This window comes from Lipomyces arxii (genome assembly GCF_038497795.1).
Source record: "Lipomyces arxii strain Phaff 12-163 unplaced genomic scaffold V1512scaffold_8, whole genome shotgun sequence".
NCBI classification, from domain to species: Eukaryota; Fungi; Ascomycota; class Lipomycetes; order Lipomycetales; family Lipomycetaceae; genus Lipomyces; species Lipomyces arxii.
In genome coordinates, this window is record NW_027117707.1 from 428,506 (window position 1) to 455,778 (window position 27,273).

The 27,273-nt window shown below is 41.8% G+C and overlaps 13 protein-coding genes across 13 annotated transcripts; 8 read left to right on the top strand and 5 right to left on the bottom strand.

The window, feature by feature from the left end:
* The first annotated feature begins 161 nt into the window (after positions 1–161).
* Positions 162–3,124, top strand: V1512DRAFT_286726 (Oxysterol-binding protein-domain-containing protein). The gene is made up of 2 exons (XM_066918090.1): positions 162–324; positions 384–3,124. The coding sequence occupies exons 1-2, from the start codon at positions 221–223 to the stop codon at positions 3,070–3,072; spliced, it is 2,793 nt and encodes a 930-aa protein (XP_066771477.1). The 5' UTR covers positions 162–220; the 3' UTR covers positions 3,073–3,124.
* On the bottom strand, positions 3,108–3,685 carry V1512DRAFT_271327 (uncharacterized protein; the record flags this gene model as incomplete). Its single annotated transcript, XM_066917639.1, has 2 exons — positions 3,108–3,367; positions 3,421–3,685. 2 exons carry the CDS (start codon positions 3,683–3,685, stop codon positions 3,108–3,110), a joined length of 525 nt encoding a protein of 174 aa, XP_066771478.1.
* A 207-nt stretch (positions 3,686–3,892) lies between these two features.
* On the top strand, positions 3,893–5,238 carry V1512DRAFT_225815 (D-isomer specific 2-hydroxyacid dehydrogenase). The gene is made up of 2 exons (XM_066913836.1): positions 3,893–4,894; positions 4,950–5,238. Exons 1-2 carry the CDS (start codon positions 4,093–4,095, stop codon positions 5,129–5,131), a joined length of 984 nt encoding a protein of 327 aa, XP_066771479.1. The 5' UTR covers positions 3,893–4,092; the 3' UTR covers positions 5,132–5,238.
* Positions 5,239–7,682: 2,444 nt separating this feature from the next.
* V1512DRAFT_165516 (NADPH-dependent FMN reductase-domain-containing protein) lies at positions 7,683–8,719 on the bottom strand. The gene has a single exon (XM_066913087.1). The coding sequence runs from the start codon at positions 8,485–8,487 to the stop codon at positions 7,912–7,914; it is 576 nt and encodes a 191-aa protein (XP_066771480.1). The 5' UTR covers positions 8,488–8,719; the 3' UTR covers positions 7,683–7,911.
* Positions 8,720–9,804: 1,085 nt separating this feature from the next.
* V1512DRAFT_263352 (uncharacterized protein) lies at positions 9,805–12,177 on the top strand. The gene has a single exon (XM_066916475.1). It carries the CDS (start codon positions 10,151–10,153, stop codon positions 11,810–11,812), a length of 1,662 nt encoding a protein of 553 aa, XP_066771481.1. The 5' UTR covers positions 9,805–10,150; the 3' UTR covers positions 11,813–12,177.
* Positions 11,974–14,106, top strand: V1512DRAFT_165567 (quinon protein alcohol dehydrogenase-like superfamily). The gene is made up of 2 exons (XM_066913088.1): positions 11,974–12,149; positions 12,198–14,106. The coding sequence occupies exons 1-2, from the start codon at positions 12,134–12,136 to the stop codon at positions 13,997–13,999; spliced, it is 1,818 nt and encodes a 605-aa protein (XP_066771482.1). The 5' UTR covers positions 11,974–12,133; the 3' UTR covers positions 14,000–14,106.
* Positions 14,107–14,309: 203 nt separating this feature from the next.
* On the top strand, positions 14,310–16,327 carry V1512DRAFT_247968 (nucleophile aminohydrolase; the record flags this gene model as incomplete). The annotated part of the gene is made up of 3 exons (XM_066914513.1): positions 14,310–14,358; positions 14,413–14,525; positions 14,768–16,327. The coding sequence occupies 3 exons, from the start codon at positions 14,310–14,312 to the stop codon at positions 16,325–16,327; spliced, it is 1,722 nt and encodes a 573-aa protein (XP_066771483.1).
* On the bottom strand, positions 16,284–17,535 carry V1512DRAFT_291447 (aminotransferase class IV-domain-containing protein). The gene is made up of 2 exons (XM_066918254.1): positions 17,365–17,535; positions 16,284–17,311 (listed from the first exon to the last, which is right to left on the bottom strand). Exon 2 carries the CDS (start codon positions 17,292–17,294, stop codon positions 16,491–16,493), a length of 804 nt encoding a protein of 267 aa, XP_066771484.1. The 5' UTR covers positions 17,295–17,311; positions 17,365–17,535; the 3' UTR covers positions 16,284–16,490.
* Positions 17,536–17,759: 224 nt separating this feature from the next.
* On the top strand, positions 17,760–18,967 carry V1512DRAFT_263357 (CDP-alcohol phosphatidyltransferase-domain-containing protein). The gene is made up of 4 exons (XM_066916476.1): positions 17,760–18,008; positions 18,058–18,252; positions 18,311–18,423; positions 18,472–18,967. Exons 1-4 carry the CDS (start codon positions 17,885–17,887, stop codon positions 18,760–18,762), a joined length of 723 nt encoding a protein of 240 aa, XP_066771485.1. The 5' UTR covers positions 17,760–17,884; the 3' UTR covers positions 18,763–18,967.
* A 3-nt stretch (positions 18,968–18,970) lies between these two features.
* Positions 18,971–19,569, bottom strand: V1512DRAFT_247971 (uncharacterized protein; the record flags this gene model as incomplete). The annotated part of the gene is made up of 2 exons (XM_066914514.1): positions 18,971–19,318; positions 19,369–19,569. The coding sequence occupies 2 exons, from the start codon at positions 19,567–19,569 to the stop codon at positions 18,971–18,973; spliced, it is 549 nt and encodes a 182-aa protein (XP_066771486.1).
* Positions 19,570–19,676: 107 nt separating this feature from the next.
* Positions 19,677–22,992, top strand: V1512DRAFT_263362 (uncharacterized protein). Its single transcript, XM_066916477.1, has 3 exons — positions 19,677–21,629; positions 21,680–21,935; positions 21,985–22,992. The coding sequence occupies exons 1-3, from the start codon at positions 20,090–20,092 to the stop codon at positions 22,859–22,861; spliced, it is 2,673 nt and encodes an 890-aa protein (XP_066771487.1). The 5' UTR covers positions 19,677–20,089; the 3' UTR covers positions 22,862–22,992.
* Positions 22,993–23,112: 120 nt separating this feature from the next.
* On the top strand, positions 23,113–25,629 carry V1512DRAFT_239231 (Sec1-like protein). The gene is made up of 5 exons (XM_066914200.1): positions 23,113–23,428; positions 23,480–23,676; positions 23,722–23,741; positions 23,797–24,311; positions 24,363–25,629. Exons 1-5 carry the CDS (start codon positions 23,359–23,361, stop codon positions 25,556–25,558), a joined length of 1,998 nt encoding a protein of 665 aa, XP_066771488.1. The 5' UTR covers positions 23,113–23,358; the 3' UTR covers positions 25,559–25,629.
* V1512DRAFT_286735 (uncharacterized protein) lies at positions 25,576–27,124 on the bottom strand. The gene is made up of 2 exons (XM_066918091.1): positions 26,788–27,124; positions 25,576–26,745 (listed from the first exon to the last, which is right to left on the bottom strand). The coding sequence occupies exons 1-2, from the start codon at positions 26,888–26,890 to the stop codon at positions 25,625–25,627; spliced, it is 1,224 nt and encodes a 407-aa protein (XP_066771489.1). The 5' UTR covers positions 26,891–27,124; the 3' UTR covers positions 25,576–25,624.
* Between the last annotated feature and the right edge of the window lie 149 nt (positions 27,125–27,273).

The window sequence follows — 27,273 nt, forward strand, 5'->3', positions numbered from 1 at the left end:
CCCTATATATTAAAAGAGTAACTTTTGTGATCTGAGCCGCACAATAAAGTACATTTCCAGATTAGTAAAGTATTTATGAATAGTACAGTGCTTTTTATCTTGGGTACAATCATACCATTCGTGAAACGGGAAATATCGGTTACGTTTCAATGTTTTGCAGCACTTCATATGTTTTTGCTTTTGCTCGACCAGTGTAGTACACTCACAGTACATTATTACAATGGAGTCACTTGTCGTACATTCAAAGGCATTTGTTATTAAGTGGATCACAGTCCCTGATAATACTTCTGTTCGTTGGGAGCTGAAAACGAATAAGAAGTCAATGTAGGCGGTTTAAATTAGCTCCTTCAAAAGCGGTCTTTTTTGTGCTAACCACTGCGTAGAAACTTTGGAATATTTCGCAAAATACGCGGGAATGACGAGAACTTGAGCTCGCGTTTGTCTGCTATAGGCCCTTCTGAGTCTGTCAGCTCTTCGTCACAACCTCAAAATGAATCAGCCAATTCAAGCTCAAGCACAGCTTCAACACAAACTTTGGACGAACGTCTTAAGCAGTCTGGTCTACATCCTGTTTATTTGCATGGGCGCTGTCAGGCGCATGCTGTTTTAAAAGGATCTTACACGGTTGCCTCCGGATCTGGCGGCATGTTTGCGTTTGTGTTTGATAATACTTTTTCAAAGACATTGTCCAAAACCGTGCAGTTTTCCCATTCAGTTGTACCGGTTAAAGATGCGCAATTGAAGGCTGGTATTAGTACCACAACTGCTCCTCGCCAAGCTTCATTGAGACGGATGAAAAGCTCGCATTCAAATCACAGCAGCTCAAAGATTTCAGCCTCACATGGACCGCAATTTCCGGTCTTGATTGCACCTACTGAGGCTGATACTCGTTATTTTGACGGAGTTTTATTAAAAAAGCGAAGAAAGAAACTTCAAGGATATGCAAAGCGGTATTTCACCCTCGATAATGCAACTGGGATGCTGTCTTATTATCACGATTTTTCTTCATCTGTCCTTCGTGGCTCAATTCCAGTTCAGGATGCTGCTGTTTCTGTCAAAGTAAGGACTCGTGAAATTTTTATTGATTCTGGGGCTGAAATTTGGAACTTGCGCGCCACAACTCATGATGATTTCGATAGCTGGAAGCAAGCACTAGAACTGGCTCGAAGTTCGAAGGCAGATTCTCACCTGGTGAGAATCACATCACCGTTGCCATTATCACCTGTTGTGTCACCATTAATAGGTCTCAACAAAGACGCGGTCAAGTATGATAGCATGTCGTCTAAACTAAACCAGGCATTGCAACTAGTCAAGCGTCTTCGTTCCCAGGTCACTACCCCTGGGAGCTACAATACAGATGAATCTGCCGGGTATTTCGGTTTAGAAGCGAGACCAGATCTTCATCCTCAAGATTCTTCTTTGTCTCAGGGTACTCGGCGAAATCCTTTTCGAAGGCGGAGATCAACGCATACGTCAAGCCACACGCCTACTCCGACCACTCCCACTGAAATTATTTCACGCGCCTACGCGGAGACTATTGAGAGTCTTGAGCGCGTGTTGCAACAAGCTACTTCCGAATTCTCGATTCTTGCTACAGATTCCAGGAGAATGTCAATGAGTATTGTCCGTCCTAAAAGTCCAAGATCAGTTGATAATGTATCGATTCATTCTGAACCTGAGTTTTTTGATGCTCAAGAAATGATTGGAGTTTTGGTGCTTCCAGACAACGGCGAGGTAGAGGATGACATTGTGATTGTGTCAGACGATGAAGATGACGACGAGGACGAAGGGTCCACACATGCGGCAGCTTTTAAGCGTTTATCGTCAATCTCGTCAAGTAGCACCATGTCCGGACTTAAGGTTCCACTTTCTCCGAATGCGTCTGCAATACACGACTTATATCCGTTGCCTATCGAGTCGCCAACTCATAGGCGCGAAACTGTGCCGCCGAACGCAGTCGCGCCGCCAAGTTTGATTCAATTTGTGCGAAAAAACGTTGGAAAAGACCTTTCGACTGTTGCTATGCCTGTTACAGCTAATGAACCGCTTTCGTTATTACAACGATATGCGGAATCGTTAGAATACTCGATGCTGCTAGATGACGCAGCAAAAGCAAATGTGGAATCAGGGGAGCAAATATTATACGTCGCTGCATTTGCAATTTCCTACTTGTCTAATGTACGAAGTAAGGAGCGAGCGTCCCGAAAACCATTTAATCCGTTGTTAAATGAGACTTTTGAGCTTGTGCGAGAAGACCGTGGATTTAGATTTTTGGCCGAAAAGATTTCGCATCGACCGCCAATAATGGCGACATATGCGGAGTCTAAAAACTGGACTTACTCCTATTGTCCACAGCCTTCACAAAAATTTTGGGGGAAGAGTGCAGAAATCATTAGTGAGGGGCCGATTACGATTGGCATAGCTGGACGTGACGAGGTTGTAACGTCCTATACCTACACTATGCCGACTACATATCTGCGCAACATGCTTGCTGGAGAAAAGTATATTGAACCTTCTGGGCAGGTGACTGTTGTTGCGTCATCTGGACACCGTGCAGTGATTGAATTCAAAGCAAAATCAATGTTCAGTGCGCAGAGATCGGAAGAGGTGGTTGTGCAAGTGTTTGCGCCTCAGCATAATAACCCTTTACCGATCGGGCTTACTGGTGAGTGGACAAAGGAATTGATACGAACAAGTGACAAAAAGAAAATTTGGACTGTTGGAGAGTTGTTGAGTGATCCGAAGGCACGGTATGGCATGACCGAGTTCTGTGCGCCATTAAATGAGATTACGTCTGTAGAAGCAAACAAGCTTGCCCCAAGTGACAGCCGATTCCGACCAGATCAACGAAGCTTGGAAAACGGAAAAATTGAAGAAGCTGAGAAGTTAAAAAAGACGGTCGAAGAGATACAACGGGACAAAAGAAAGTCGGGGAAAATACCTGCTGAGGGAGCTAGTGCTATTTGGTTTGAAAAAGTGGAGAACAGTATGTGGGTACCAGTACAGGGAGAACAGGGATATTGGGAGTCGCGTCGCCGTGGCGATTGGAGCGCCTGTCCAAAACTATGGTAATTGCATTTGTTCAAATTTGTATACTATAATTTTATTTAGCTTACACCGGCTTCAAAATTTACCACGGCGGTGATGCTTTGTCGTATAGGTAAATCTTCAAACTTGGTAGTTAATTGATCAATTGTCGCTATGATTGCGTCTGAGCTCACACTACGTGCATACAAAAGGCAATGCATACGTTCGAGAGCTTGAGCGACCTCAGATTGATGCCCATTCATCAAAACCGGATTTGCTACTACGATCAGTTTCGGTCGCGGCGGAGGCAGACGTAAGACGTCGAAAATGGTGCCAGTGCCTTTTCTGATCAGCATGCAGTTCAGACAGAATTAGAGTGTTATAAAATATTACCAGCGTGAGAGAAAACAAGCCAGGCTTGCTGGAATTCCAGAATCATATTATCAGTAAGTGAAAAACCAGAGATTTTTACTGGGCCTGTAATTGTATGTACTAGATGATCAAATTTGGCTTTTGAAGTGGACGTGCCGCCATATTGGCAAAGTACTTCAGTTACGCCTAAGGTTGATAATTTCAGTAAAACTTTATCGCTTAATATAGATTCGAATAATGCGTCGAAGGGAAAGGTCGCCCCTGTGGAGATGAGAACGCGTTTCATGGTAGACTTAACTCAGACGTAAACTGGATCATAAAGAGTACTAATTGATGTGTGATTTAAGGGTATTGTAATTTGGAACTACTTTTCTATAGCTAGGGTTGTAAGCCTGTCGGAACTCCAATTATATGCGGCTACATCGTTCTGCTAGACTCTGATAAAAATAAATGGAGTCGGTAGAATATAAAGTCAATTAAAAGTACAAACATTATGTAGTAATCTTAAAGTCTGAGCTAGATAGAGCAGTTCACGCTGTGAGTAAAAGTTTATTAGAGGTTGTGGGGTTTGCGGGGGACGCTGTCGGAAATAGCTCCGAGAAGTGGAAGATATGACCAAGCACCAAACAGTTATATAAGGGCAATTGACTGTACACAATTTGAACGCAACGACATCTTTCGCATCTTACTAAAATGCCTCACGCTTTGCTACTTGGACAATTGAAGCACTCATGGAAAGAGTGGGAAGCTCTAGGGGATGTTGCTAAGGTGAGCGTGTGTGACTCTCCAAACAAGGCAGCATTGATTGCAGATTTGGAAGGGAAATATAGCGATATCACGGCAGCATATCATTTTAATGATTCACCCTGCGCAGGATTAATGGATGCAGATATAATTAAGGCACTGCCAGATACATGTAAATATGTATGTCACAATGGAGCTGGGTATGATAAAATTGATGTTGCAGCTTGCGTAGCACGTGGAATCAAGGTCAGCAACACGCCAGGAACGGTCGACGATGCGACAGCAGATGTGAACTTTTTTTTGATTCTAGGAGCTATTCGTAACTTCAATAAGGGAATAGCTAATCTGCGCGAAGGTAAATGGCTAAGCGGAGTCAATTTGGCACATGACCCTGAAGAAAAAGTTTTGGGCATTTTGGGCATGGGAGGAATTGGACGCGCAGTTAAGCGTCGTGCGGATGCGTTTGGAATGATTACTCAATATCACAATCGAACTAAGTTGAGCGATGAGCTTGGTGGTGGAGCGAAATACGTTAGCTTTGACGAACTGTTAGCTACAAGCGATATAATTAGTTTGAACTTGCCATTGAATGCAAACACAAGACACATTATCAGCAAAGAAGCATTTTCAAAGATGAAAGATGGAGTTGTGATTGTGAACACCGCTCGAGGAGCTGTTATGGATGAAGATGCGTTAGTAGATGCCCTTGCGAGTGGTAAAGTTTCGAGTGTTGGATTGGATGTTTTTGAAGGTATATATGAGAGATGTTAGTTTTTCTCGAAGGTCTAACGATATATATTTTTTAGCTGAGCCAAAGATTCATCCTGGACTGTTATCTAATAATAACGTGATTTTATTACCACATATGGGAACACAGACATTCGAGACTCAGCATAAAATGGAGGTTCAAGTAATTGATAATATTCGAGCCGGCATTACAACTGGAAACTTATTGACGATTGTACCTGAATGTGCAAAAATGCAATAATTTTATGCTCTTTCAATACAATTTATTGTGACAGTGCCAATCACATTTATTTTCATTTCTATTGTTATGTAATTTTTACAGCTAAATAAACTGGTAAAATATTGACTGTGCTTTTACAATAAAAAAAACCGGTCTCATATTTTTGGAGTTTTGTTTTGACCTTTTAGTTGGATTTCTAAAAAATTACCGCCGTTCGCCATACTGATTCTGAATACCGCTGTCAATGCTTTGCTGAAAGAGGGCCGAAGATCTTGCCGTGCCTGTATTCTTTATTGTGTATATTATATGTATATTCTAGCCAATTGGCTTATATGAAAGACGTTGAATTTATTAAATTTTTATTTCTATAGAGCCTTGATTTGGAAAATTCAGCTAAACTTGGATTTTAATAAACCTAGAGTAGAGAGCGGCTCTTGGCCGCTTAGGCTTAAGTGCGCTATTACATCACCTCTTTACACTAGTTTATCTTCAGCAAAATTGCGGAGTTCAAAGAGTGGTCTGTGCGTGAGTCAAAACATCTCAGTGAGTGTGTGGATCGAGTCATTGTGTGTGTGTGTGTTTCTCGGCTCTGGTGACTGGTTCTACCCTGACGAGAGCAGCATGTCTAAACTCACCTAAAAATTGGTAAGAGGAATGACACACGGCAAAAGTGAAGTATTCGGCGATATAGCGATTGCAGTAATGAAAAGCATGTCCTGAGTTAATTATAAAAAGGTCAGTCGTCATCCACCGCCATCTGTTTCTCATTTTTCACTACCAACTCATATTTGTCTACTTTTTCTCACAATGTCTGGTAATGAGCTCTGGCTCTTCTGATAAAGCCGGTAAATTTGGGTATGCCTGAAATTGCTAGAAATGAGCTCATTGCCATGATTGGAAAATTTGCCGGCACCTTTTTCTTTCTCTTTGTCGCTTTTGCTATTGTTCAGACTGCAAACTCAGACATCAATCTGTCTTCTGTTGACTCGACCCGGCCAGCTTATCATGATCTCGCTTGGTTTTGGGTTCTCTGTGGCTGCCAATGTTTGGACTTTCCTTTGTGTCTCTAGTGGTCTCTTTAATCAGCTGTCTCTCTCGCTCTTGCTTTGGTTGGTACAATTACTTCTATCCGAGCAGGTCTTTGAAGCATCTCTCAGCTTTTGGCGAGTACTTGCGCGGCTGCTGCTGTCAATGCCCTTACTCCTGGACTGATCCGTTATGCAAACTCCTTAGGTCAAGGCGTGTCCAAACCGCACGTGAAAAACTGGAGGCTTGATATGTTTTCGTAACTTCATGATACAATATTAGTATTGATAATTATATAATGATAATAAAATAACGGTTGGTACTTATGAAATGTTATACTAACGTCACAATTATGAACTTTAAAATGATCTACGACATGTGTGAGATGTCAGCCTCGCCGATGTCCAATACATAGAAACAACTAAGCTTAAACTTTAAATGGTGATGATTTTACCAGTCCTTCGTGTTGATTTTTTATTTCTGTATAAGATGTCAGCTCTTTGATGAAGCACAATAAATAATTGATTGGTTTATTGTCACTTGTTTTAGTACTTGCACCTTGTCTATACGCGAGAGTAATGTATCTAGTCGAACACAAGTTTAAGAATTACACAATCTTTTATTGCGACTTAAAAAATACTGTATCGCATCTCTTTTCCATTCGATTGAATCCATTTCTGTCAAATTGAGTTGCGCTCTCTCGAAAACAAGTCCAAAAATAGTCAGAGAATCATAATGTAAATAATCAAAAAGGCAAAAAAATATGGAAAATAGTTTCAAAAATATAAATATATATTTAAAGAACATCGCCATCAAAACTCTATATGTTGATTACGTAATACTTTATCAACTAATCACACTGTCTAAGACACAGCTTTGGGTTAGGGTAAAGTATTTCACATCTCCCGCCTGCCAAAGTTCCGCTCCGTTACCGTTCACGTGCTTTACACCCCCCCCCCCTTTTTTTTTTTTTTTCTTTTTTTTTTTTTTTGTTTTTTACCGAAGCTAGTTTGTATAACAAATAACTAGAAACCTTTCGCTTTCTTTTTTTTGATGATTAAGTTATGCGTTACAATTCGTAGTATTCTGCAAATTCATTTTCTCTCTCAAGATGAAAGCAGAAAGATCAATTCCCCGTTCTGGAAATGCAGATGCATGCAATACCACTTTTTTTAGAGTGAAAGATGTTGATAATGACTAATATGGTAGCTTTTCTTGGGCGTTGGAAGTGCGAAAATCCAGTTCACGCGTATGACAATCAAATAGCTCACAATCTTAGAAAGTCAGTGCGAGTTAACAAAAAATGTTTGCGTTAGTCCTAAGCGATTGCCAAGTCAGACGAATTCTGTGGCCCTTACAGCGTCAACACTCACAAAGTTCAATCAACTGCTAAAAGTTTTCTTGTAGCATATTTTAAATTAAAGCAGACAATAAAAGTTCAAAACGGAATCACGGTGAGATCGTGTATACCATGAATTCTAATTCAAGTAGTTTTTACAATTGTGTCGATCTATGCAGCAATATATGTTATTTCTGTCGCCTTAATTACTGTTTGGAACAGAAACGAAATATGTCTAGAATTAATCTTCCACTAAATATGGACTTTGGAAGCCAGTTGCTGTTTTGATCTTTTGATAAAACACGTTACTAGCACGCAACTGTGCTCTACCTCTTCGTTTCTGTTGCCGGCTCCTAAAGCAACAGCCCAGGCTAAACCAGCTTATAACATAATACACGTATCGTAAACGTTATATATACCCGAATGTTCATACAATCTAAGCCGACCTCTCTTGGACGATCAATTGTTCAAGATAAGTTATCAAACCCTGTAATGCCTTTGTGCTGTTGTCTACTTCAGCTGAACTTAAAAAGTTTCCCCCAGTGTCAACAATTTCTTGCGTCTTAACACACACAAGCTCAGGCACTACCCTCATTTTCAATCTGGTAAGCAGCCGTTCCAATTCAACTGCAGCACTATCCACACCGCGCCTTGAATATGCCAGAATTCCAGCAGGCTTGTCCACCCATTCGCCTTTCAAATAATCCAATGCGTTCTTAATAGCAGCGGGATATGTACCATTATAAATTGGCGTAAGAAAGATAATTGCTTGAGAATTTTTGATCATGGTAGACCATTTGATCGTCCCCGGTCGGATATATTTCCCGGTGACTGGAATATGAGGTTCAAGAGAATGCAAGGGCAGATCTTGCTCGAGCAAATCTACAATCTGGAACTCCAATGATGAGAAGCTCTCTTCACCAACGTTACGAACCCAGTGTGCAATCAATGGACCTTGACGTACCAAACGAGTACTGGAAATCACGATATACACAAGCGGTCGAGCTGACATAGTTTTCAATTCAATAATTAACAGTAATATAGTGTTAGAGGGCGAATTTAAAGTAAACAGGTCACTGAACCCTTTAGGAGTAAAAAATTTATATATCTTTTCTCGTGCTTAGAATTGCCTCTCACCCTGATTAGATATGATTTAGTGCCGGTTTGGCTAGTAATCGTAGCTTGGTTTTCTAAACCATGACCTTAAAACCAGTAACAAAATTACGTTGTGATCCAGTACGTAATCGAGAATCCTATACTTTATGTAATTAGCAAACTCCAGCTTGAGCACGCCGTAAATATCATTTTAAGTATCGTTTTAAAAAGCTAGTTAGTGTGTGTTATGGATGCGGCAGTAAAAAATATATACTACAGTGAAACCAGCCGTAATGCAGTTTCTCATCAGATTACGTTCACGAAAAATGAAATAGTTTACGTAGAGCTCACTCATCCTTACAGACATTTTTAACTTACAGCTTAAAGTTTGCACACAATAAAGGCATTGAGCGGAGTTAAGGAATCACTTTCTGATTCCTTTTCGCATGATGCAATCATGATTTTATGGGTACTTCTTGTCAATCGGACGGTGTGGAGTCCGATTGTTGTAACCATGTGATTTTAAAGATAAAACACCTCTGACCCTAGTTAATCTCGTGCGGCTGGAACCACAGTTTTGAGTCACAACTACAATTTTGATACTTTTTGAACCGAACGCAAAGATTGTGAGTTGCTTTGGTGTTAAGGTTACAGATAACGGATTAGGGCAAATTTGGGTTTGGAAACCATGGAAAACCATGGCTTCCGGACGATTCGAGCCGGCACTTAAAATATGCGGTATTTGTTGTTGGGCCATCTGTCAAAACTATAAATTCAAACAAGCGAAAGCAAAATTCCGTCTCAGACATTGTGTAACTACTGCTTGCTTCAAAAACAATAAGTTACTACGTTAATGCAAAAATTATGCATAATAAAATGAAAATTAATATTTGTTTGATAACAAAGGTCGGCAATGCAGTTATATTTAGGACTGTTAATAGAACTGTGCGACGTACATATTGTCTCTCTCACCTAATGGATTCTGAATATGTGTCGATCCGTATTTGCAAATTCTATTGCACATATACTCTGCATTGTACAAACTAAAGTCAATTAATTCAGAAATAGGAAATCATTTTTCCTTAATTCTTATTGGTAAGTGCGAAGTCCAGCCTTGAAATGTTCAGCCTTGATCTACACGGTCATGTAAACGATGATCCGAATATCCGGAAAAAAATAAAGAGAAAGTGTAATACTCAATGAAGTAATTGCACAGTCCGTTTGCCTTCTCAATCGTTAACTGGTTAAATAGAACTGTTAATCAGTATTTCCAAAACGGTCGGTGGCTGGTACTCCCAAAATGGAAAAGTTGTCAGCCACACTTACCTCATTAACCTACAAATGGCACAGCAAAGCGCCCAATCGAGAAAGGTCAAAGTGATCGCCGCACATCAAACGGCTTTTCAAGTTTCTAAATTACTAGCTTCAGTCACGACAAGCATTAGCACGGAGTATGGAGAAATTAGTATAACTATCCCGTCTGGCACCTTTGCGTACTCGTTTCCTATAGTCTTATTTTCTATTTAGATTGCTTACTGCCGTCCGCAAACAACTACTGTCTCTCTCTTCTTTTTCGTGCAATGCTCTCGACCCTTACTCCAAACAGCATGCGTGATCCGTTTTCGGCTACGCAGCGACGAATCGCTCGAATCAAAGAAAAGTGCACTCCCAAACAGTCTAATTATACTGCAGTCTCATCTAAACCAACAACAGCCAAACTTTCCCATAAAGGTGCAAAGCCTACAACTGCATCTGCTCCCGCAAAGTCGATCGCGAAGCAAGCTTCTGCTCGCAACACAACTTCATTGGTACAGTCTCATTCACAAAGTACACTGCATAGCGAAGCAAGCACAATCAGCTCACAACATCAGTGGCAAGGTACATCTCCATACTCACACTCACATTCCTCAGATCAACTTTCGCTAAATCCTTCGCTGCTCCAGCTACCGTCTCCTGAAACAGAGACACGTGATTCTTCAGCATCGGCGGCAAAATCGTTTTTTTCGTCATTCGCTACCAGGTTTGGCCCGATGTTTTCATCTCAAACGGCAATTAGCTCTTCGTCATTGAGAAAAGAAGAGAAGCATCGGGCGCAACCTGCCAACAAGACCAAGAAGTCGTCTATATCATCCTCACCAAAAACCAAAACCCCAGAACCGTTTTCAGAATTCCAGTCATTTCAATCGCCAAGTAATGCTGAAAACGGGGTAACAAATGCTGGCTTTGCAAAAAATATTGAGTCGTTTTCAAGTAATGTGGAAGTTACGGCTATTGATGTATTACAACAAACGGATGGCAGTCAGCTTCCTTATTGGCATTGCATACCTGAATATGAATCTCAAGTTCAACAGGCTAGTTCATACACTCTTGTCGATGGCGATGAGATGAGTAGCTTAAGCGCCAATAACTCTCCATCGACAACGCGCAAACGGTCATATGAAGACCTCGTCATCGAGTCGCTTACACCTTGTGAGCCACACACACCTATAGAAATTTCAAACCCATATCTCAGCTTCGTTGACGATTTCTTTCCTCCACATTCCCAGTCATTTGAACACTCTGACACACTCTCACATTCACCTCACGGGAGCAAAAGACTGGCTATAGATTTCGAGTCGAGTTTAGTCGGTTCAGTTCCTGATGAGCTCATGCAAAACATGGCCGTTTCATACAACCCAGAGGGGATATACGACCCGGTTCCGGCAGTTATAATTGAAAATCAGGATCGACAACTTAAGCCTAAGTCATCGGATGGGTCAATTGCACAGTTTTATGGCGTCGACTTTCTTCCAATTTCCGATACAGAAATCCTAGACCAGTCATCATCTCCGTTATATAACAACAGCCCATATATACAGCGCGGCTCTCCGCATACCATGACAGGTCAAGAATCTGTGATGCAGAACGTGAGCCCTGTACAGCCTACTACTCAGTACATTTATTCGACTCCAGCATATTCAGCGTTTGGAATCTACACACCACTTGTCCAAATTGCTCCAAATACACAGCAGGTACTAGAAACATCACCAAATATTTTAGACGCGGCTCCTCGAGACATCATTCCAATCACAGGTGCATTTAGACGGGAAAAGATAGCAGTAATGACAGCCCCAATCAGAGCAGCTATACAAGAATCATCGTTTGTTAATTTGACAGCCGAACATAAAGACGTGATAAATAAAGCGGTAGCTCCATCAGGGTCCAATCGAAGAGCAAAAAAAAAACCATCTATCTCCAATTGAAGGTTGAAGTCTGTTTTTAAAATTTTTGTTACAGTTTAAGATTTGATACAGCTCGGAATGGCGTTATGGAATTGGCTTAGATTTTGTCGCAAGAGAAATGCTAATTATAACAACAAAAAATTGAAGGAAACATAAATTTGTAAGGTTGATAACCACAGCGAATTGGAGACCCTTGAAAGACGGGGACAAAATGTGTGTGAGTAGCCAGAGTGAACAAATTGAATGGGTTAGGTGTAGGTAGTACTGTGTAAGGTCAAGACGGTGAAGTTTAACTATCGAATCTGATCTGACTTGTATGTTAAACTTTTAAGCCAATTCAAGATGTCAATGACTAGAGGTAAGGCGGTCTTATTTAAGAACGCGATTGACGACTAATTGTGATTAGAATCCATCTGGGCTGCGTTACCATCGACTGCAAAAGGCGTCACTCTGCATTATAGTTATGATGCTAGAACTGATAGACTGGTCTATCCAAGCAACAAGTCAATTTATTTACGATCTCTTTCGAAACCCTCTGAGTCTACTCAGTTTACTGGTCATATTGCACCTACTACTGTAGCTAAATTTGCTCCGTCTGGGTACTATATTGCTTCAGGAGATGCTGCTGGATTGGTTAAGGTATTTGATTCGTCGTCGACAACTTCTGATCCCGAGATTGTGAAGGGTGATTTCAATATCATTTCAGGCAAGATCAATGACCTATCTTGGGATAGTGACAGCAAGCGCATCATTGCCGTCGGAGAGGGTAAAGAGCGCTATGGTCATTGCTTTACATTTGACGCAGGCAACAGCGTCGGTGAAATTGCGGGGCATTCAACTCCAATCAATTCGGTAGATATTCGAAGTGTAAGGCCGTTTCGTGCTGCTACTGTTGCAGATGATTCGTCGATGGTGTGGTTTACCGGACCACCATATAAGTTTGCCAAGGCAGTTCGAGGAGAGCACTCCAATTTTGCAACAGATGTGAAGTTTGCTCTTGATGGTTCATATGCAGTTAGTGTCGGAATGGATCGAAAAATTGTTGTGTATGATGGACGTGAAGGGGACGCTTTGGCAAAAGTGGATAGCGCTCATGGTGGTGGTATTCTTGCCGTCGCAGTCGGCAAGACAGAAAGTGGAAATCCAATTTTTGCAACTGCTTCTACTGACAGTAAAGCTAAGCTATGGGAGTTTAAGGAGGGACATGTCTTAGAAATTCATACGTGGGATGTTGCAACGGGTCAACATCTTGTGGGAATTACCTTCACCTCGCCTACCACCTTAACAGCCGTTTCTTTAGCTGGCGACATTTATTACTTATCGACATCAGCTACTGAACCCACTTCTGTTATATACGGACATCAGAAAGCAATCACGGCTCTACAGGTTTCATCTGATAAAAAAAAGATTTATACGGGAAGTTATGATGGCCGAGTAGTGCAATGGAATATCTCAACTGGCGAATCAACTCTTGTCACTGGAGATGCGCACAGCAACTTTGTTACTGGAATTATCGAATGCGCCGGCAAGATTTATACGGCGGCATGGGACGATACTATCAAGGCTGTCTCAGGTTCCGAGTTCTTATCGCCGTTTCTGTCTACGCCGTCCCAACCAAAAGGATTCACAGCTGTAGGAACATATTTGATCCTCGCAACCGAGGATTCCGTGATTTCATACACAACAGATTTCAAAGTAGTGTCCAGCGCTAAAGTACTCTCCATTACTGCTATTGCGGGATCAGAATCTATACTCGCAGTGGGTGCTCAAAACGGTACAATCACTTTAATGTCAGTGCCAGATCTCAAGCCTCTAGCGACAAAAATCAGTCCGTTGCGCGCCGCAGTTAGCGTGCTCTCATTCTCACCTGTCAAAGAGGAACGCAAATGGCTGCTAGCTGCAGGAGATTCCACGGGTAAAATTGCCGTCGTCAATGCGGTGGATGGCTCGGTGGTGACTACGCGATGGGCTTTTCATACTGCACGAGTCCAAAGCATTGCATGGCGAGCTGACGGAAAGTATGCTGCTACAGGAGGATTAGACACAAACGTCTTTGTATACAGCGTGGATAGGCCTGCTAGAAATATCAAGACTACGGGTGCTCATAAGGATGGGGTCAGTGCAGTAGCATGGTCAGAAGACAATAAGTTAGTGACTGTAGGAGCAGACGCATGTATCAAGTGGTGGAAGGTTGAGTTGACTGCATAAGTTTTTGTAGGCATTAGACAAATAAAGGGATTTGTGTCAATTTATGTGATCCGTGATTTGAATATGTGATCCGTGTGACATGGTAGAGCTTATCTTGCTTAGTTCCGGGCGGTCTGCCTTCTTTTCCCGGGCACTAGAAAGTCAATTCGGCCAATTCAAACCTCAAAAAAGAGTTTACGTGACTCTGGCTCAGTTCTAAGCTCCGTTGTTGACTCGGGTAACAACTGTTCAGTCTACCTTAAATTTCTTCCCAGCCAATTTCCATTTTCTTTCTCAAAGAACAACTATCAACTAAAGACTATTATTTGACATGTCTATCGATCAGCAGTATCTTGAAATAGACGACTCTAAGGAGCTCAGTATAACACAATTTTATTTTATGTACTCAATTGCTTGACTAATCATGTGTCCAGAGTTCAGCTCAAGGCGTTCTGTCGTCCACTCGACGGCCGGTATTGTCTCTTGCACGCAGCCAATGGCTGCTGCTGCTGGTTTGAAAATTTTGAGAATGGGCGGTAACGCCGTTGTAAGTTTGATCTCATGGTAACTGAAGTCTATCAATTGTCCATTGTGCTCTATGCATTTTAAATGGAACCTACAGCAATTGTTACGTTTTCACATTTATATATGACAATTGAGCGCCACTGCTAGAAAATATGCTCTCTTATTTCTTGACGCAGTTGAGCTTGTATTGTTCACAAAATGAGTGACAAATGGCAATTGAAGAGTTTAATATGTGGTAGCTTGACTAACTCAATTTCTATCTAGGATGCTGCCGTTGCTACTGCTGCCGCTCTAACCGTAATTGAGCCTACTATGGTTTCTCCCGCAGGTGACGTTTTTGCGCTCTTTCACAACGCAAAGGACAAGACTCTTAAGGGTCTTAATGGATCTGGCCGTGCTCCTGCTGCACTTAACGTCGACTTCCTCGCTGAAAAAGGCTTCAGGGGCCCTAAGTTACCTCCAAACTCCGTTCATTGTGTGACAGTCCCCGGTGGACCTGCCGCTTGGGTGGATGCAATCGAGGCTTGGGGTTCTGGAAAGGTTACAATTGCTGATTGCTTGGCTCCTGCCATCGAATTTGCCGAGTTTGGTGTTCCGATTCCTGAAATTGCAGCCGGATTATGGTACCGTGGTTACCAGATCATCACTTCAAACTCAGAAAATGGCAAAGATATGTTGATGCCCGATGGAAGCACACCTAAACAAGGCGACATTTGGATCAACAAGCGTCTTGCTAATACTTACAAAGAGGTCGCTAAGCGTGGCAAGAAAGGTTTTTACGAAGGCATTGTCGCCGAGCGTATTGTCAAGGTTGTTCAAGACAAAGGTGGTGTGATGACTCTTGATGACCTCAAGAACCACACCTCTACTTTTGTCGACCCTATTTTTGTAGATTTCAATGGTCTCACTTTGTGGGAATGCCCACCCAACGGCCAGGGTATTCTTGCCCAGTTAGCTGTTGGTATTGTTCGTGAAATGGTTGAGGAGAAACTTGTTCCACCTCCATCGGAATGGGTTCTTAACTCTGCCGAATACCTTCATATGATCACCGAGGCTCTTAAAATGGCGTTCCGCGACGGCGAGGAATATGTTGCTGATCCTGAGCGGGCAAAGGTTCCGGTTGCCCAGCTTCTTGAAAAGTCTTATTTGAAGCAGCGTGCGAGAGAGTTTGACCCTAAGAAGTCCAACCCTCAGTATGCTCCCGGACTTCCAAAGACTGCTAACGATTCCGACACGGTTTATCTTGCTGTCACTGACAAAGATGGCAATGCCTGCTCTTTTATCAACTCTGTCGCTGGACTTTTTGGTACAGGTATTGTTCCTGCTGATTCTGGATTCCCTCTTTTGAACCGTGGCGTTAACTTTGTTCTTGATAAGACTTCTTTGAATCGATTGGAGGGTGGAAAGAGACCTTACCATACCATTATTCCTGCCATGCTTACAAAAGATAGCGAAATATATGCAGCATATGGTGTTATGGGTGGATTTATGCAGCCGCAAGGCCATCTCCAAGTTTTGTTTAATCATTCTGTTTTTGGACTGGATGAACAGAAGTCGCTCGACGTACCTCGTATCTGCATTACACCAGGCCATGTTGTTGACGGTGTAACCTTGACTAACCTCAATGTTGAGGCCGAGATCTCCGATGATGTTGTCGTCAAGCTTAAGGAGCTTGGACACGAAGTCACAATGCAGAAGCGATACGATCCTCTCTTCGGCCGTGGACAGTTTATCCGCTTGAAGAAGCAAGATAACGGAATGATTGTGCACAGCGCTGGCAGTGACCCTCGTGGTGATGGCGCGTCGTTCCCTTTTTACGAATAGAGTGTATGCTAGCTCATCAGTGTGCCGAAATGCTATATGGCACCTAGATTTCTTGCTTAGGCAAAAGTAAAAAGTTAGTTATTAAGTTTGGCACAGTGAATGCTTTTGTACATGAAATCGACAGAGACATATTAATGAACGCGAAGATTAATACAACTTTGATTTAATTTCTATAAGCACCAAGCTTGATATACCCAGCCGCAACACCTTGAATGCCATTTAGCAAAAGTACTTTTTCTCCCTCTTGAATACTATCCTTCAGTACTGCCTCATCTTGTTTTAACTCTCGAACAATGCCTCTCGCCAGTAACTCTGCTTTGACAGCTCCCCGAAGTCCTCCAATATCGCCACTAGAAGGTGTAACCCATTCGCTATTTCGCCAAAACACGACGTTAGTCAAACTTCCTTCTGTAATCTGATTCTTCTCATTAAACAATAAAACTTCCGTCAAGGAACTAATTGGGAAATTTGGCGGTAAAACACGTTGGCGAGCGGCAGTATACGGGTCTCTATTTGAGGTCTTGAACATAGTAATTGACGTCTGCGGAGTGGGTTCGCTATCAACATATACAGCCCAGGAGGTTTCTGGTGTGGTATCAGACTTTAGACCGGAATATAAATCACCTCTGGGCACAACTTCATTGGCTTCAACTTTGATTGTGCCATCTTCAGAAACTAAAGTCCGAAGCCGCCAGCACTTGTCTGGAGCTCCGACCGCTGTATAGAGAGCGTTTGCAAGAGATTCCGACGACACGACATCACCACCATAGGCGCTTTCCGGCCAAAAATATCTGTGTGCGAGATTAAGACGTTCTACATGACGAGGGAACAAAAAGAAAGGAGTAGGGTCTAAAGCCGCCTTCGACTCTGAAAACTTCACCGTGTCTATTTCTGCAGATGTGAAAAGTAAAGACGGATCATAACGAATGGCTGATACAACACAAAAATTAGCACCAGCAACAGTCATTCTACAGCAAAAATCTTCTATTAGAATTGAGAACAGAAAATCAAATATTTATCTCACAAGCAATTTATACCTGTTGAACAAACAAGACAGCACTACTATTCAGAAAACTAGAATCTGCACAGTTGTCTTGTCAATGTAATCTGTTTAAACCAGGAATTATGAACAGTAATGTGCTTGTATAGTTACGACTTTTAATTATCTAGAGCACCTTAAAACTCACCACGATGAGATTGTAATGTAGTAGGGTAGGGTGTTTGGAGTAAAAAAGTATACCCTAGCATATAAACCTTATAATACAATCTTCAGTGGTGTGTACTACTTGAGTGCGGTGCCCTAAATGAAATAAGTGACGTATGATGCGGCTTAGCTAGCGCTAGCTTTGTTCTCTAATTATGGCATAAGCATGAAAACAGTAAAACTGGATACACGCAACTCGGCTCTCACGACAGTAGAAACAAACAGGTGACCATTATCACCTACGCGACTAAATAATTCAGCTCTTGCAATCCGCTTAGAGACCATTCGTCAGCTGTTGACCGTACACAAATATTTGAACTTAAATTTTGCGGGATAACACAAAATATTACAGAATGGCTCCTTCAAAGGCTGTCACTACTACCACTATCTTTCTTTTTATTCCTAACCTTATTGGATATTCACGAGTCATTTTGGCGCTGGCTTCGCTTGCTGTAATGCCAATTCACCCAAAAACATGTAAGTCAATTGAATAGTGTGGCGGAAAGACCATTGCTGATAGTCTCAGGTACTTGGTTGTATGCTATTTCTTGTTTATTGGACGCTTTTGATGGCGCAGCAGCTAGAAAGTACAATCAATCCACTAAATTCGGTGCAGTACTCGATATGGTCACTGACCGATGCACTACCGCCTGTTTGATTTGTTATTTGGCTTCCACGTATCCGCGATGGGCAGTTTTCTATCAATTACTCATTAGCTTAGGTATGAATTGAAGGGGGTAGAAGGCATGATGATAACTAGTATTAACGCACAAGTACAGACATGGCATCTCACTATATGCATATGGTTGCTATGTTGAGCAGTGGTGCCGGTAGTCACAAAAAAGTTGGAAAGGATCGTGGTTATCTGTTGAATTTGTACTATACTAATTCTGTAAGTGACATTCGAGATTAAGAATTGACACATTCTAACGGATAACAGCGTGTTTTGTTTATTTGCTGTGCAGCAAACGAGCTCTTTTTTGTTGCTTTGTACTTATATAGTGTGCCCTTAAAGACCCCCCCACATCTCGGGTATGCATATGGAGTGCCACTTTCGTACGCAACTATAATGGCAGTTGTCACGTTCCCGATCTGGTTGGCTAAACAAATTGTCAATGTCATTCAAATGGTCAACGCCGCCAAGCTCCTGGCTGAGTTCGATGTTGAGGAACGAAATCAAAAAATAAGTGCGACTACTATAGAAACTGACGAGACAACAAAGACCAAGTGATAGTTATTGATGTGCTAAACGGAGAGAAAGAATTACGACAATGGGAAGTAGAATTACGTAATTGGGATTCTTGTGAAGGACATGATAAGAGACGAATACAATCATATTTTATGCCTTTAACTTTTAGATAGTTTAGAAGCAGGAATCTCTTCAGTTGGCTTGTGTACTTATATGCATAACTTAATCAAATCATTTTCATATCTAGGCATTAATCAATTATGTGCTGGCTCCATATCTTAGGAGCTGTAATAACGTCTGGCAAGAAAACTATATTGCCCACGTATCTTGTAATTTGATTATCATTAGCAATGTCAACATTGTCATCAGCGACAAATACTGTCGTTTTGGCATAATCGTCTATTGCCAGATGTCGCAGAATTGGATTTATTGACTGATTTTTAGAAACAAAAAACAGCCTGCTCGGATGTGCTACCAGATCTTTCAATCTCTCCACATTAAGATCCCATTCAGACAGTCGTAAGTCAGTAGGATAGAGTAATACCAAATCAACCTGATCTTTTAGTGATGGAGTCAGCAAGGAGGATTCCAAAATTGTCTGCTGCGTCAAATCTGCCTTGATCTAAGCAAAATGCTATTAAAAATTACCTTTGATAAAACCACAACAACCGGCAGTTTTTTCTTATTTTCTGTACGACTTGCTACAGAGCCTGTATCAGACTGGCTGTAATACTGTGATATCCACCTCGAGAATAGATAATGAGAACTTGCAAGGAGAGCGACTATGACTACACTTGCAACAACCGATGTCCGCAGATTTGATTTGCGCGATATCCTTCGCTCAGCCATAGAAATACTTTTGGATACATTTGTTCATAGTGGTGTAGAGCACAAGGGCACAGCAGTAATATCTGCTTATACGGAACATACTAAGTGCTAAGCGCTCCAAAATAAGGCATGCCTAACATGACATATCCTTTCTGCTTCCTCCTCCTCCCCCTCCTCCTCCTCCTCCTCCTCTTCCTCTTTGAGATCTAAAGCAATTTTAAGCTTTGTCTCCTATAAGTTTATGTTTGAAGCCGTATAAAACGGTTAGGAATATGCCGATTAAAGCAAAAAGTAATTGACAGATACTTGTTTTTTCTGGTGTACTTCAGCTGAGTTTATGTAAAATCGTTGTACCCAAACTGTGTGTACCAATTGCTGTCAAGTGCCATTAAACGACATCTAAAGAGATTGAATTACTTTCCGATCTTATTGGATAAAACTATTCTACGTTTATTTTGCTTGATAGCCCTATACGAGATTGCGCTCGGCAAAGAAAACTTGTGTTTTGGCTAGAGGTGTAAAGGGAGTTTATACCGTTGAAATGAGTAACCACACGTATGAGGATTATGTGCGGTTACCGGCAGAACAACAGCAGCACCAGCAGCAGCACCAGCAGCAACATCAAAACCATTCGCAAGAAATGCAAAGCGATGAGCCACTCAGACAACTACAGTTCAACACAGCAATACCCACATTTAATTCTCAGTTTCCGCTGCAGAATGCGACGATAGACCCGACAGAATCTGCTAATTATGTTTCAAACGATAATATCTCCAATTTTTTTACAAATTCATTTGATAGTGACCTCCGTACAAACAACAGCTCTTCAAGTCACCTATACAACGCTTTTGCGGCACAAATGAACAGCAACTCTATGAATTTAGAGCCTCAAAACCCGTTGCATGTTGCACAACACGAATATGCAATTGAATCCCCCAATTATTATCAGCCACCTCAAAATGGAATCACTAGCCACAACGGATCAATTGCCGCCTTTGACAGCTCTCAGCCACACGAGACTCCTTCACTTGTGCCAGAGGCATCACCAGGACAGTATTTTCAAAATCAAAATGAAAATCAACAATACAGTACTGATGCAATTTACTGGAAGCTTCAAGCTAGACCTAAGTCATATGATTTTACACCATTTACTGCTGCTCAGCCTCAGCGTGCATCATATACTGAACAACCAGTCTATTCGGGGAGTCTTACATCAGGACTTGAATCAACAAATGATCCTGAGCATGCACCGTTCAATTACAGGATAGACGTAGCTTCAGATGAGCTGCAAGTTTCTGCTGGAAGGTTGTCGCACCCTGCTGCTGCTCCTAATTGGCCTATACCTCAGATGCCTCATCCTAGCATCACAGCCAATCCACTTCTAGCGAAAGGTGACCAGAAGACGGCTAAGAGACTTGCATCTAATGAAATTTCTGACGAGTCTACGTCCAGGAACAAGATTCTTAAACAGGACTCTAACATGAGTTCTTCGACATCGGATCCGTCTTTTGCGCAGCAATCGTATCAATTTAAGCCAAGTTTGTCGCCGATCGAACAGCTACGATTGCAGACCCGGGATGTTCCAAATCCGTCATCAACTACGTTATCGGAGAAGCCCAAGGAAGCGCCGATTATGATGGAGGAAGATCCAGTTACCGCTTTGCGATTAAGGATGGCCACAGCGTTTCAAAAGCTGGTCGGTGATAGACGTGCACTGATCGACAAGCTTGTAGAAATTATGCTGGCTATTCCCGAGGAGGCGTATGGCACTTCTACAAAGTTTGATTTGCGTGCAGTCTATTGGGGTCAGCTGGTTGTGATGACTGGAGCCAACCGCGATATTTGGAATGCATTTTCTGAAAATATGTTGTGCTTAGCTCGAATTAGAAATTGGTTGGTATATGATTATAAGTCTAAACGATTTGATAATGCCTTTCCGGTGCTACAAGCTCTGGAGAGAATACCAGTCAGCATTGAACAACTCAAACGAGTAAAGATGGACAAGGTTCTCGGGTTATATAAAAGCAAAGGGAGTGAGAAATGCATGTCCATTGCGTCCAAAATTCTAACGAAAGCTGAGGGTAAGCCTTTACACAGCACTGTTTTAGCGTTTAAGCTGATGTGATTCCAGATGACACTCCATCGCGGGCAAAGCCGGGCAAAATTGACAAAGAAGAGAAAGATAAATTAAATACTGACGGTAGGCCGCTCATTTCTGCACGGTCGCTTGCAGGATTTACAATTAGAAAGAAATCATCAAGTGGTAAAGCAGTTACGACTACTGCTGCTGAGACTACGGATGTTAAAATTGGACGCCCTGCAGGAAATGCAACTTTTTTTCAGAATCTGCAAAAAAAAACGAATTCGGGCACAATTTTCGACTCAAAGTAAGTTGTAAATTAGCTTTTTGTTCTACAATACTGACAATCTTACAAGAGAGACTAAGTTGACAGCTTCTCCTGCCAGTGCCACGGCACCACCTCGTATTTCTAGCTTATTCTCGTCAATGCGTAATCCCGTTAAATCAGATGAAACGTCAGAAGGTAAATCGACACCGGAGCCGTCCAAACACAAAAAGAAGAAAAAATTGGTCACTTGGAAGCCCGATTCAGATCTGGTTCAGATTAGAGTCTTTGAGTCTGATCCCGATGAACGACATCTGAATGTCAGTGCCTCAGTTCAGGAGCGGTATCGCAATGCTAGAGAACTAGATATTTTTGAAGGCCGGGCCGCCTTTAAGACGGGTCGTGAAGGATCTAGCGCGACGCAACGAAGGTCAGCCGAAGAGGAAGAGACAGTAACATGGTATCAACCTTCTCAGATCAAGTTTGAAAAATGCGAGCGATTTACCGCAAGAGAACTGAACAAAAACATGTATAAAAGAGGTGGTAAAAAAATGCCCAACAGCAGCGAGGCAGCGAAGCAAAAAGAACGTGAATCGAACGTACTGGTTGCTCTATATTTTAAAGAAGAGGATATTCCAGCCTCTCCGTTGGAGCCAACGGAGAATAATGAAGCATTTTCTGATGGCGAAACAATTCCGGTGCCAAGCTCGAGTAGAATACCATGGATGCTTTTTATTCTTGCTCAAGACTCGCAAAAGATGGACCCAAAACAAATTGAGCGTTTGACACAGCCAGTCACAGGACCCCAGCAAAACATCACCTCTTTGCAAACTATATTACCACTTTTGCAGCATCAGGACCAGAAGGCTTCTTCGACGCCATCACAAGCTGCCAATTATTCTACTATTGTTGCAGCCATGCAGACTGTTGCTGGTTTATATGGAGCTGGTAATTCTGGTATGAAGTAATGACATGTATCTATCGACTACAGGCAAGCATACACTTGCAACTCACTTTTCCTTTCATATGTACTGCATTTAGACTATGTTTTTTGTATTAGTGCATTAGCTTGATGTAATGAATGTCTTTGGATAATTAAGTTGATGTGCCTACATGCACAATGTACAATGGCAACCTGTAAGTTAGATGGTTGACTTTACTCTATTTTACTCCAAAGATGGAAAGCATGCGGCTTGTCAAATTGTAGGCCGATTTCCAGGTTAAAGTTTATTGAAGAAGACGGCAAGGTCAAAACACTTGTTAAGCTGTTATCTACATCTAATGAGAAGCATTCTAAAGTCAGATTGATTGAGTTCATACATTGCGGAACATTTTACTATTGCTAATTGCTGTTAATTGATATTTGATTTGCCTTGCATACGTGGCTGCTGAGCACTGATACACCAAAAGCTTGAAGATCAACAGGTCTCCAGTAAATTAGACATTCAATCACCTATAGAGTGTTATGTCTATACAATTATCAATGGTTCCATCAGGGGCTACGAAAACAATGACTTTGCGCGATCGGCAAATTGGTAATAGCTTAAAGCTGCAAACTTTACTATAAAAGCTGACAGTATATGTAGCTGCGATCGAGAAATTGCTGAACTTGAATAAAAGTAAGCCAGCAATAAACGCCATTGGCTCCGAACTGGTGACCGGAAGTGAATCGGCGAGTTCTACCGATGCCAATGGTGATGAACTATTGTGGAAAGTGTTGGTTTTTGATAAACTTGGGCAAGATATCATATCTAGTGTATTAAGAGTAAACGATCTCTTTCAGGTGCGTGCTTTTTGGTTTGAGCTTAATGAGTCTGACAAATTTTAGAACGGTATTACAATTCATATGTATACTTCCGCAAAGTTAATAGTTAGCTATAAGTTTTCAGCTAACTGCTTGTAGGTTATTGAGTTCAGAACGGTATCAAATTCCAGATGTTCCAGCAGTGTATTTTGTAACACCGACTTCAGATAACATAAAACGCATTGCGACTGATTTAAATCAAAGTCTTTATGATTCTATTTATGTCAATTTCGTATCATCAGTTCCACGATCTTTACTGGAAGAGTTTGCAACGCAAACCGTCAGTACATCTTATATGGTGTCTCAAGTTTTTGATCAGTATCTAAATTTTATTGTGACAGAGCCGGATGCATTCAGTCTGTCTTTAGATCACGTGTATTCTACTCTTTTTAGTCCAAAGGTAAAGGACGAGCAGATAGAGGAGATCATAGAAAAAGTTGTGACTGGACTTCTTTCTGTTGTGGTTACTATTGGACAGATTCCAATTATAAGATGTCCACGAGGAAATGCTGCTGAGATGATTGCTGAAAAACTTGATCAAAAACTGAGAGACTATACCATTAACTCCCAGGATGCAAGTTTCAACAAGCCGACTGCCAGTTTGGAGCGCCCTGGTAAGTGATTTGCGTGCATCAAACTGAATAAGCTCACTGTTTTCTAAATAGTTCTGATTATCTTTGACCGGAATATTGACCTAGTTCCAATGCTGTCACACTCGTGGACGTATCAGTCTTTGATTCACGATGTTTTGGAAATGAGACTTAATCGTATCAGAGTTGAAGTAGACGATGGGAACGGACATGTTTCTAAAAAAGGCTATGACTTGGATCCTAAGGACTTTTTCTGGGCCAGGAACGCGGCTATACCATTTCCACAAGTCGCGGAAGACATTGACACAGAGCTGACACGATACAAAAGCGACACTAGCGAGATTACTGCGGCCACAGGTGTCAATTCTATTGAAGACGTTAATCAACTGGATTTGAATGCAAACGCTCAAAATTTGAAATCGGCTATTACCGCATTACCAGAGTTAACGGCGCGCAAGCAAACGCTCGATATGCATATGAACATTGCTACCGCTTTGTTAAAAGGCATTAAAGATCGCGGTTTGGACACGCTGTTTCAAATGGAAGAGAACATTACCAGGCAGCCCAAGCAAGCGATTCTTGAGGTTATTAACGATCCAGAGCGGAAGGACCCAGTTGATAAGCTAAGACTCTTTTTGATCTATTATATCTCTTTGGACACTACCATTTCGCCTGCTGATATGGCTGAGTATGAGCATGCATTAGTAACAGCTGGCTGCGAGTTGGCAGCTTTAAACTATATCAAACGGGTACGTGAGATTACCCGCATGACAATGATGGCCAGTACTCCTTCCAATGTTGGAAACCCGTCTGGGCAGCCAGCTATTGGTGGCGGCGCGGACAATATCCTACGCGGATTCAGTAGTATCTCCAACAGACTAACCGGTCGCTTAAAAGATGGAGGTCTTTCTGGCGGATTTGAAAACCTTATCTCAGGAGTCAAAAACCTGCTACCATCCCGCAAAGATTTAACAGTTACGCGTCTTGTGGAGAGTATTATGGAACCTGGCACAAGCGGTTCAGCAACTACGGATGACTACTTATACTTTGACCCTAAAATGGCGCGGGGAGTGCTCACGCGACCTCCTCCACGAAATCGCGGTAGTTGCACTGAGGCTATTGTATTCACAGTTGGAGGTGGAAACTTTCAAGAGTATGGCAACTTGCAAGATTTTGCTAAGAGGACAAACAAAAGAATTGTCTACGGTAGTACGCAGTTGTGCACACCGCAGCAATTCACCGACGAGTTGGCGAAGTTAGGTGCAGCGTAGCCTTTGGTTTAGCTTTGTCTTATTTATAGAGTTGTAATATTTTATAAATCCAACAGCACACCAGATCTAAGGTGAAATATGTAAAAATTTTATCTCCTCTGTCTGGGCCCACTCATGAATACGGTCAAGTAAAGTGTCAAAGGATATACCCGCCATACAGCCTGATAAGTCGTACATTGTAAAGTTGCATCGGTGGTCTGTAATTCGGTTTTGTGAGTAGTTGTAGGTACGTATCTTATCGGATCGGTCTGTGCCGGCAACTTGTGATGTCCTTGCATGCCGCTCTTCACAAACTTTAGCTTCGTGCTCCTGTTCAGCTAATCTGCTTCTCAAAATCATAAACGCTTTCGCCTTGTTTTTGTGCTGTGAGCGATTGTCCTGCATAGCTACTACTATCCCAGTAGGGAGATGAGTCAGCCTGACAGCCGAATCAGTCGTGTTCACATGCTGTCCGCCCGCACCTCTTGCTCTCATTACGTCAATTCTCACCTCTCCAGGAGCAAACGAACGCTCTGCATCAAGAGATTCTTCGTTTCCATTATCTAATTGTGGCAAAACTATAACAGCCGCTGCTGAAGTATGAACTCGACCTTTTGATTCTGTTGCAGGAACTCGTTGAACTCTGTGAATACCACCTTCATAGCGTAATCGTTCGTATGAACCCGGCTCATCAATAGATAAAATTCCTTCACTGATACCATTTCCAGTTATTGACGAAGTATGAGAAATTCCCAAAATTGTGCATTTCCACCGTCTGTGATTGCAATATGCTATATACATATCCATTAAATCTTTGGCAAAAATAGAAGCTTCAACACCACCGATTCCAGGCCTGAACTCTAGAATACAAGGAAAAGCAGCAAACGCATGAGGTGGAATTAACAGCTTCTGAATGCTCAATGTCAAATTCCCTAGAGACGCTTTTAAGTCAGCAATTTCAACAAGTGCGTCATCACGCAATTCCACTAAATCCGGATCATCTGTGTCAGTTAAAGCCTCAAGTTCTTTAAGCTCAATAGTCAACTTTTTATAATCTTTCACAACTGCAATCAGATTTGCAATCCGAGATTGTTGAAGCGCCTTAACCGGGTCATAAGACTCGCTCAATTCTTTCGATAGCTCATCATATTCGGTCTGTACCTTTATAGCTTTTTCAAGAAGCTGCGGATGAAGCAAATACGGAGGTTCTAAATCATTAGCGTATTCTATAAGTCCAACCAGATACTAACGTTCTCGAATCGTAGTTACCCTTCGACGTAAGTGTAAATTTGCAACAGATTCGTGAAATATTTTGATAAATCTCGGCCGCAGTAACGCGAGGCAGCAATTCATGACGTTAATTTGTCCTCATTGAAAATTTCATGTGCAATATTCGCGAGGCGTCAAATAGACCGATTTGAAGTCCACAAGTTGAAAACCAATGTACGCTACTTTGTTTATTTTACGTTGTGTCAACCTTTCACAAAAATGTGTACTGTAAACACTTCACAACTGCTTTTGAGCGTTTTTGTAGTTGGAACCCGTTGTTATCGATAGTTGCTATAGCAAAAGGTTTGAGTATGAACGAACGAAAGCGGACTCAAAAGTTTTTTATAAGTTTTAAAGTTTTACGCAAAGGCATACTTTTCAGGGGAAGAGAACAGAGTTTAAAGTACTACGTATATTGGATTAGGGCTTTGTAGTATATCTACTTTGAGGTTAAGTTATAGTGAGAA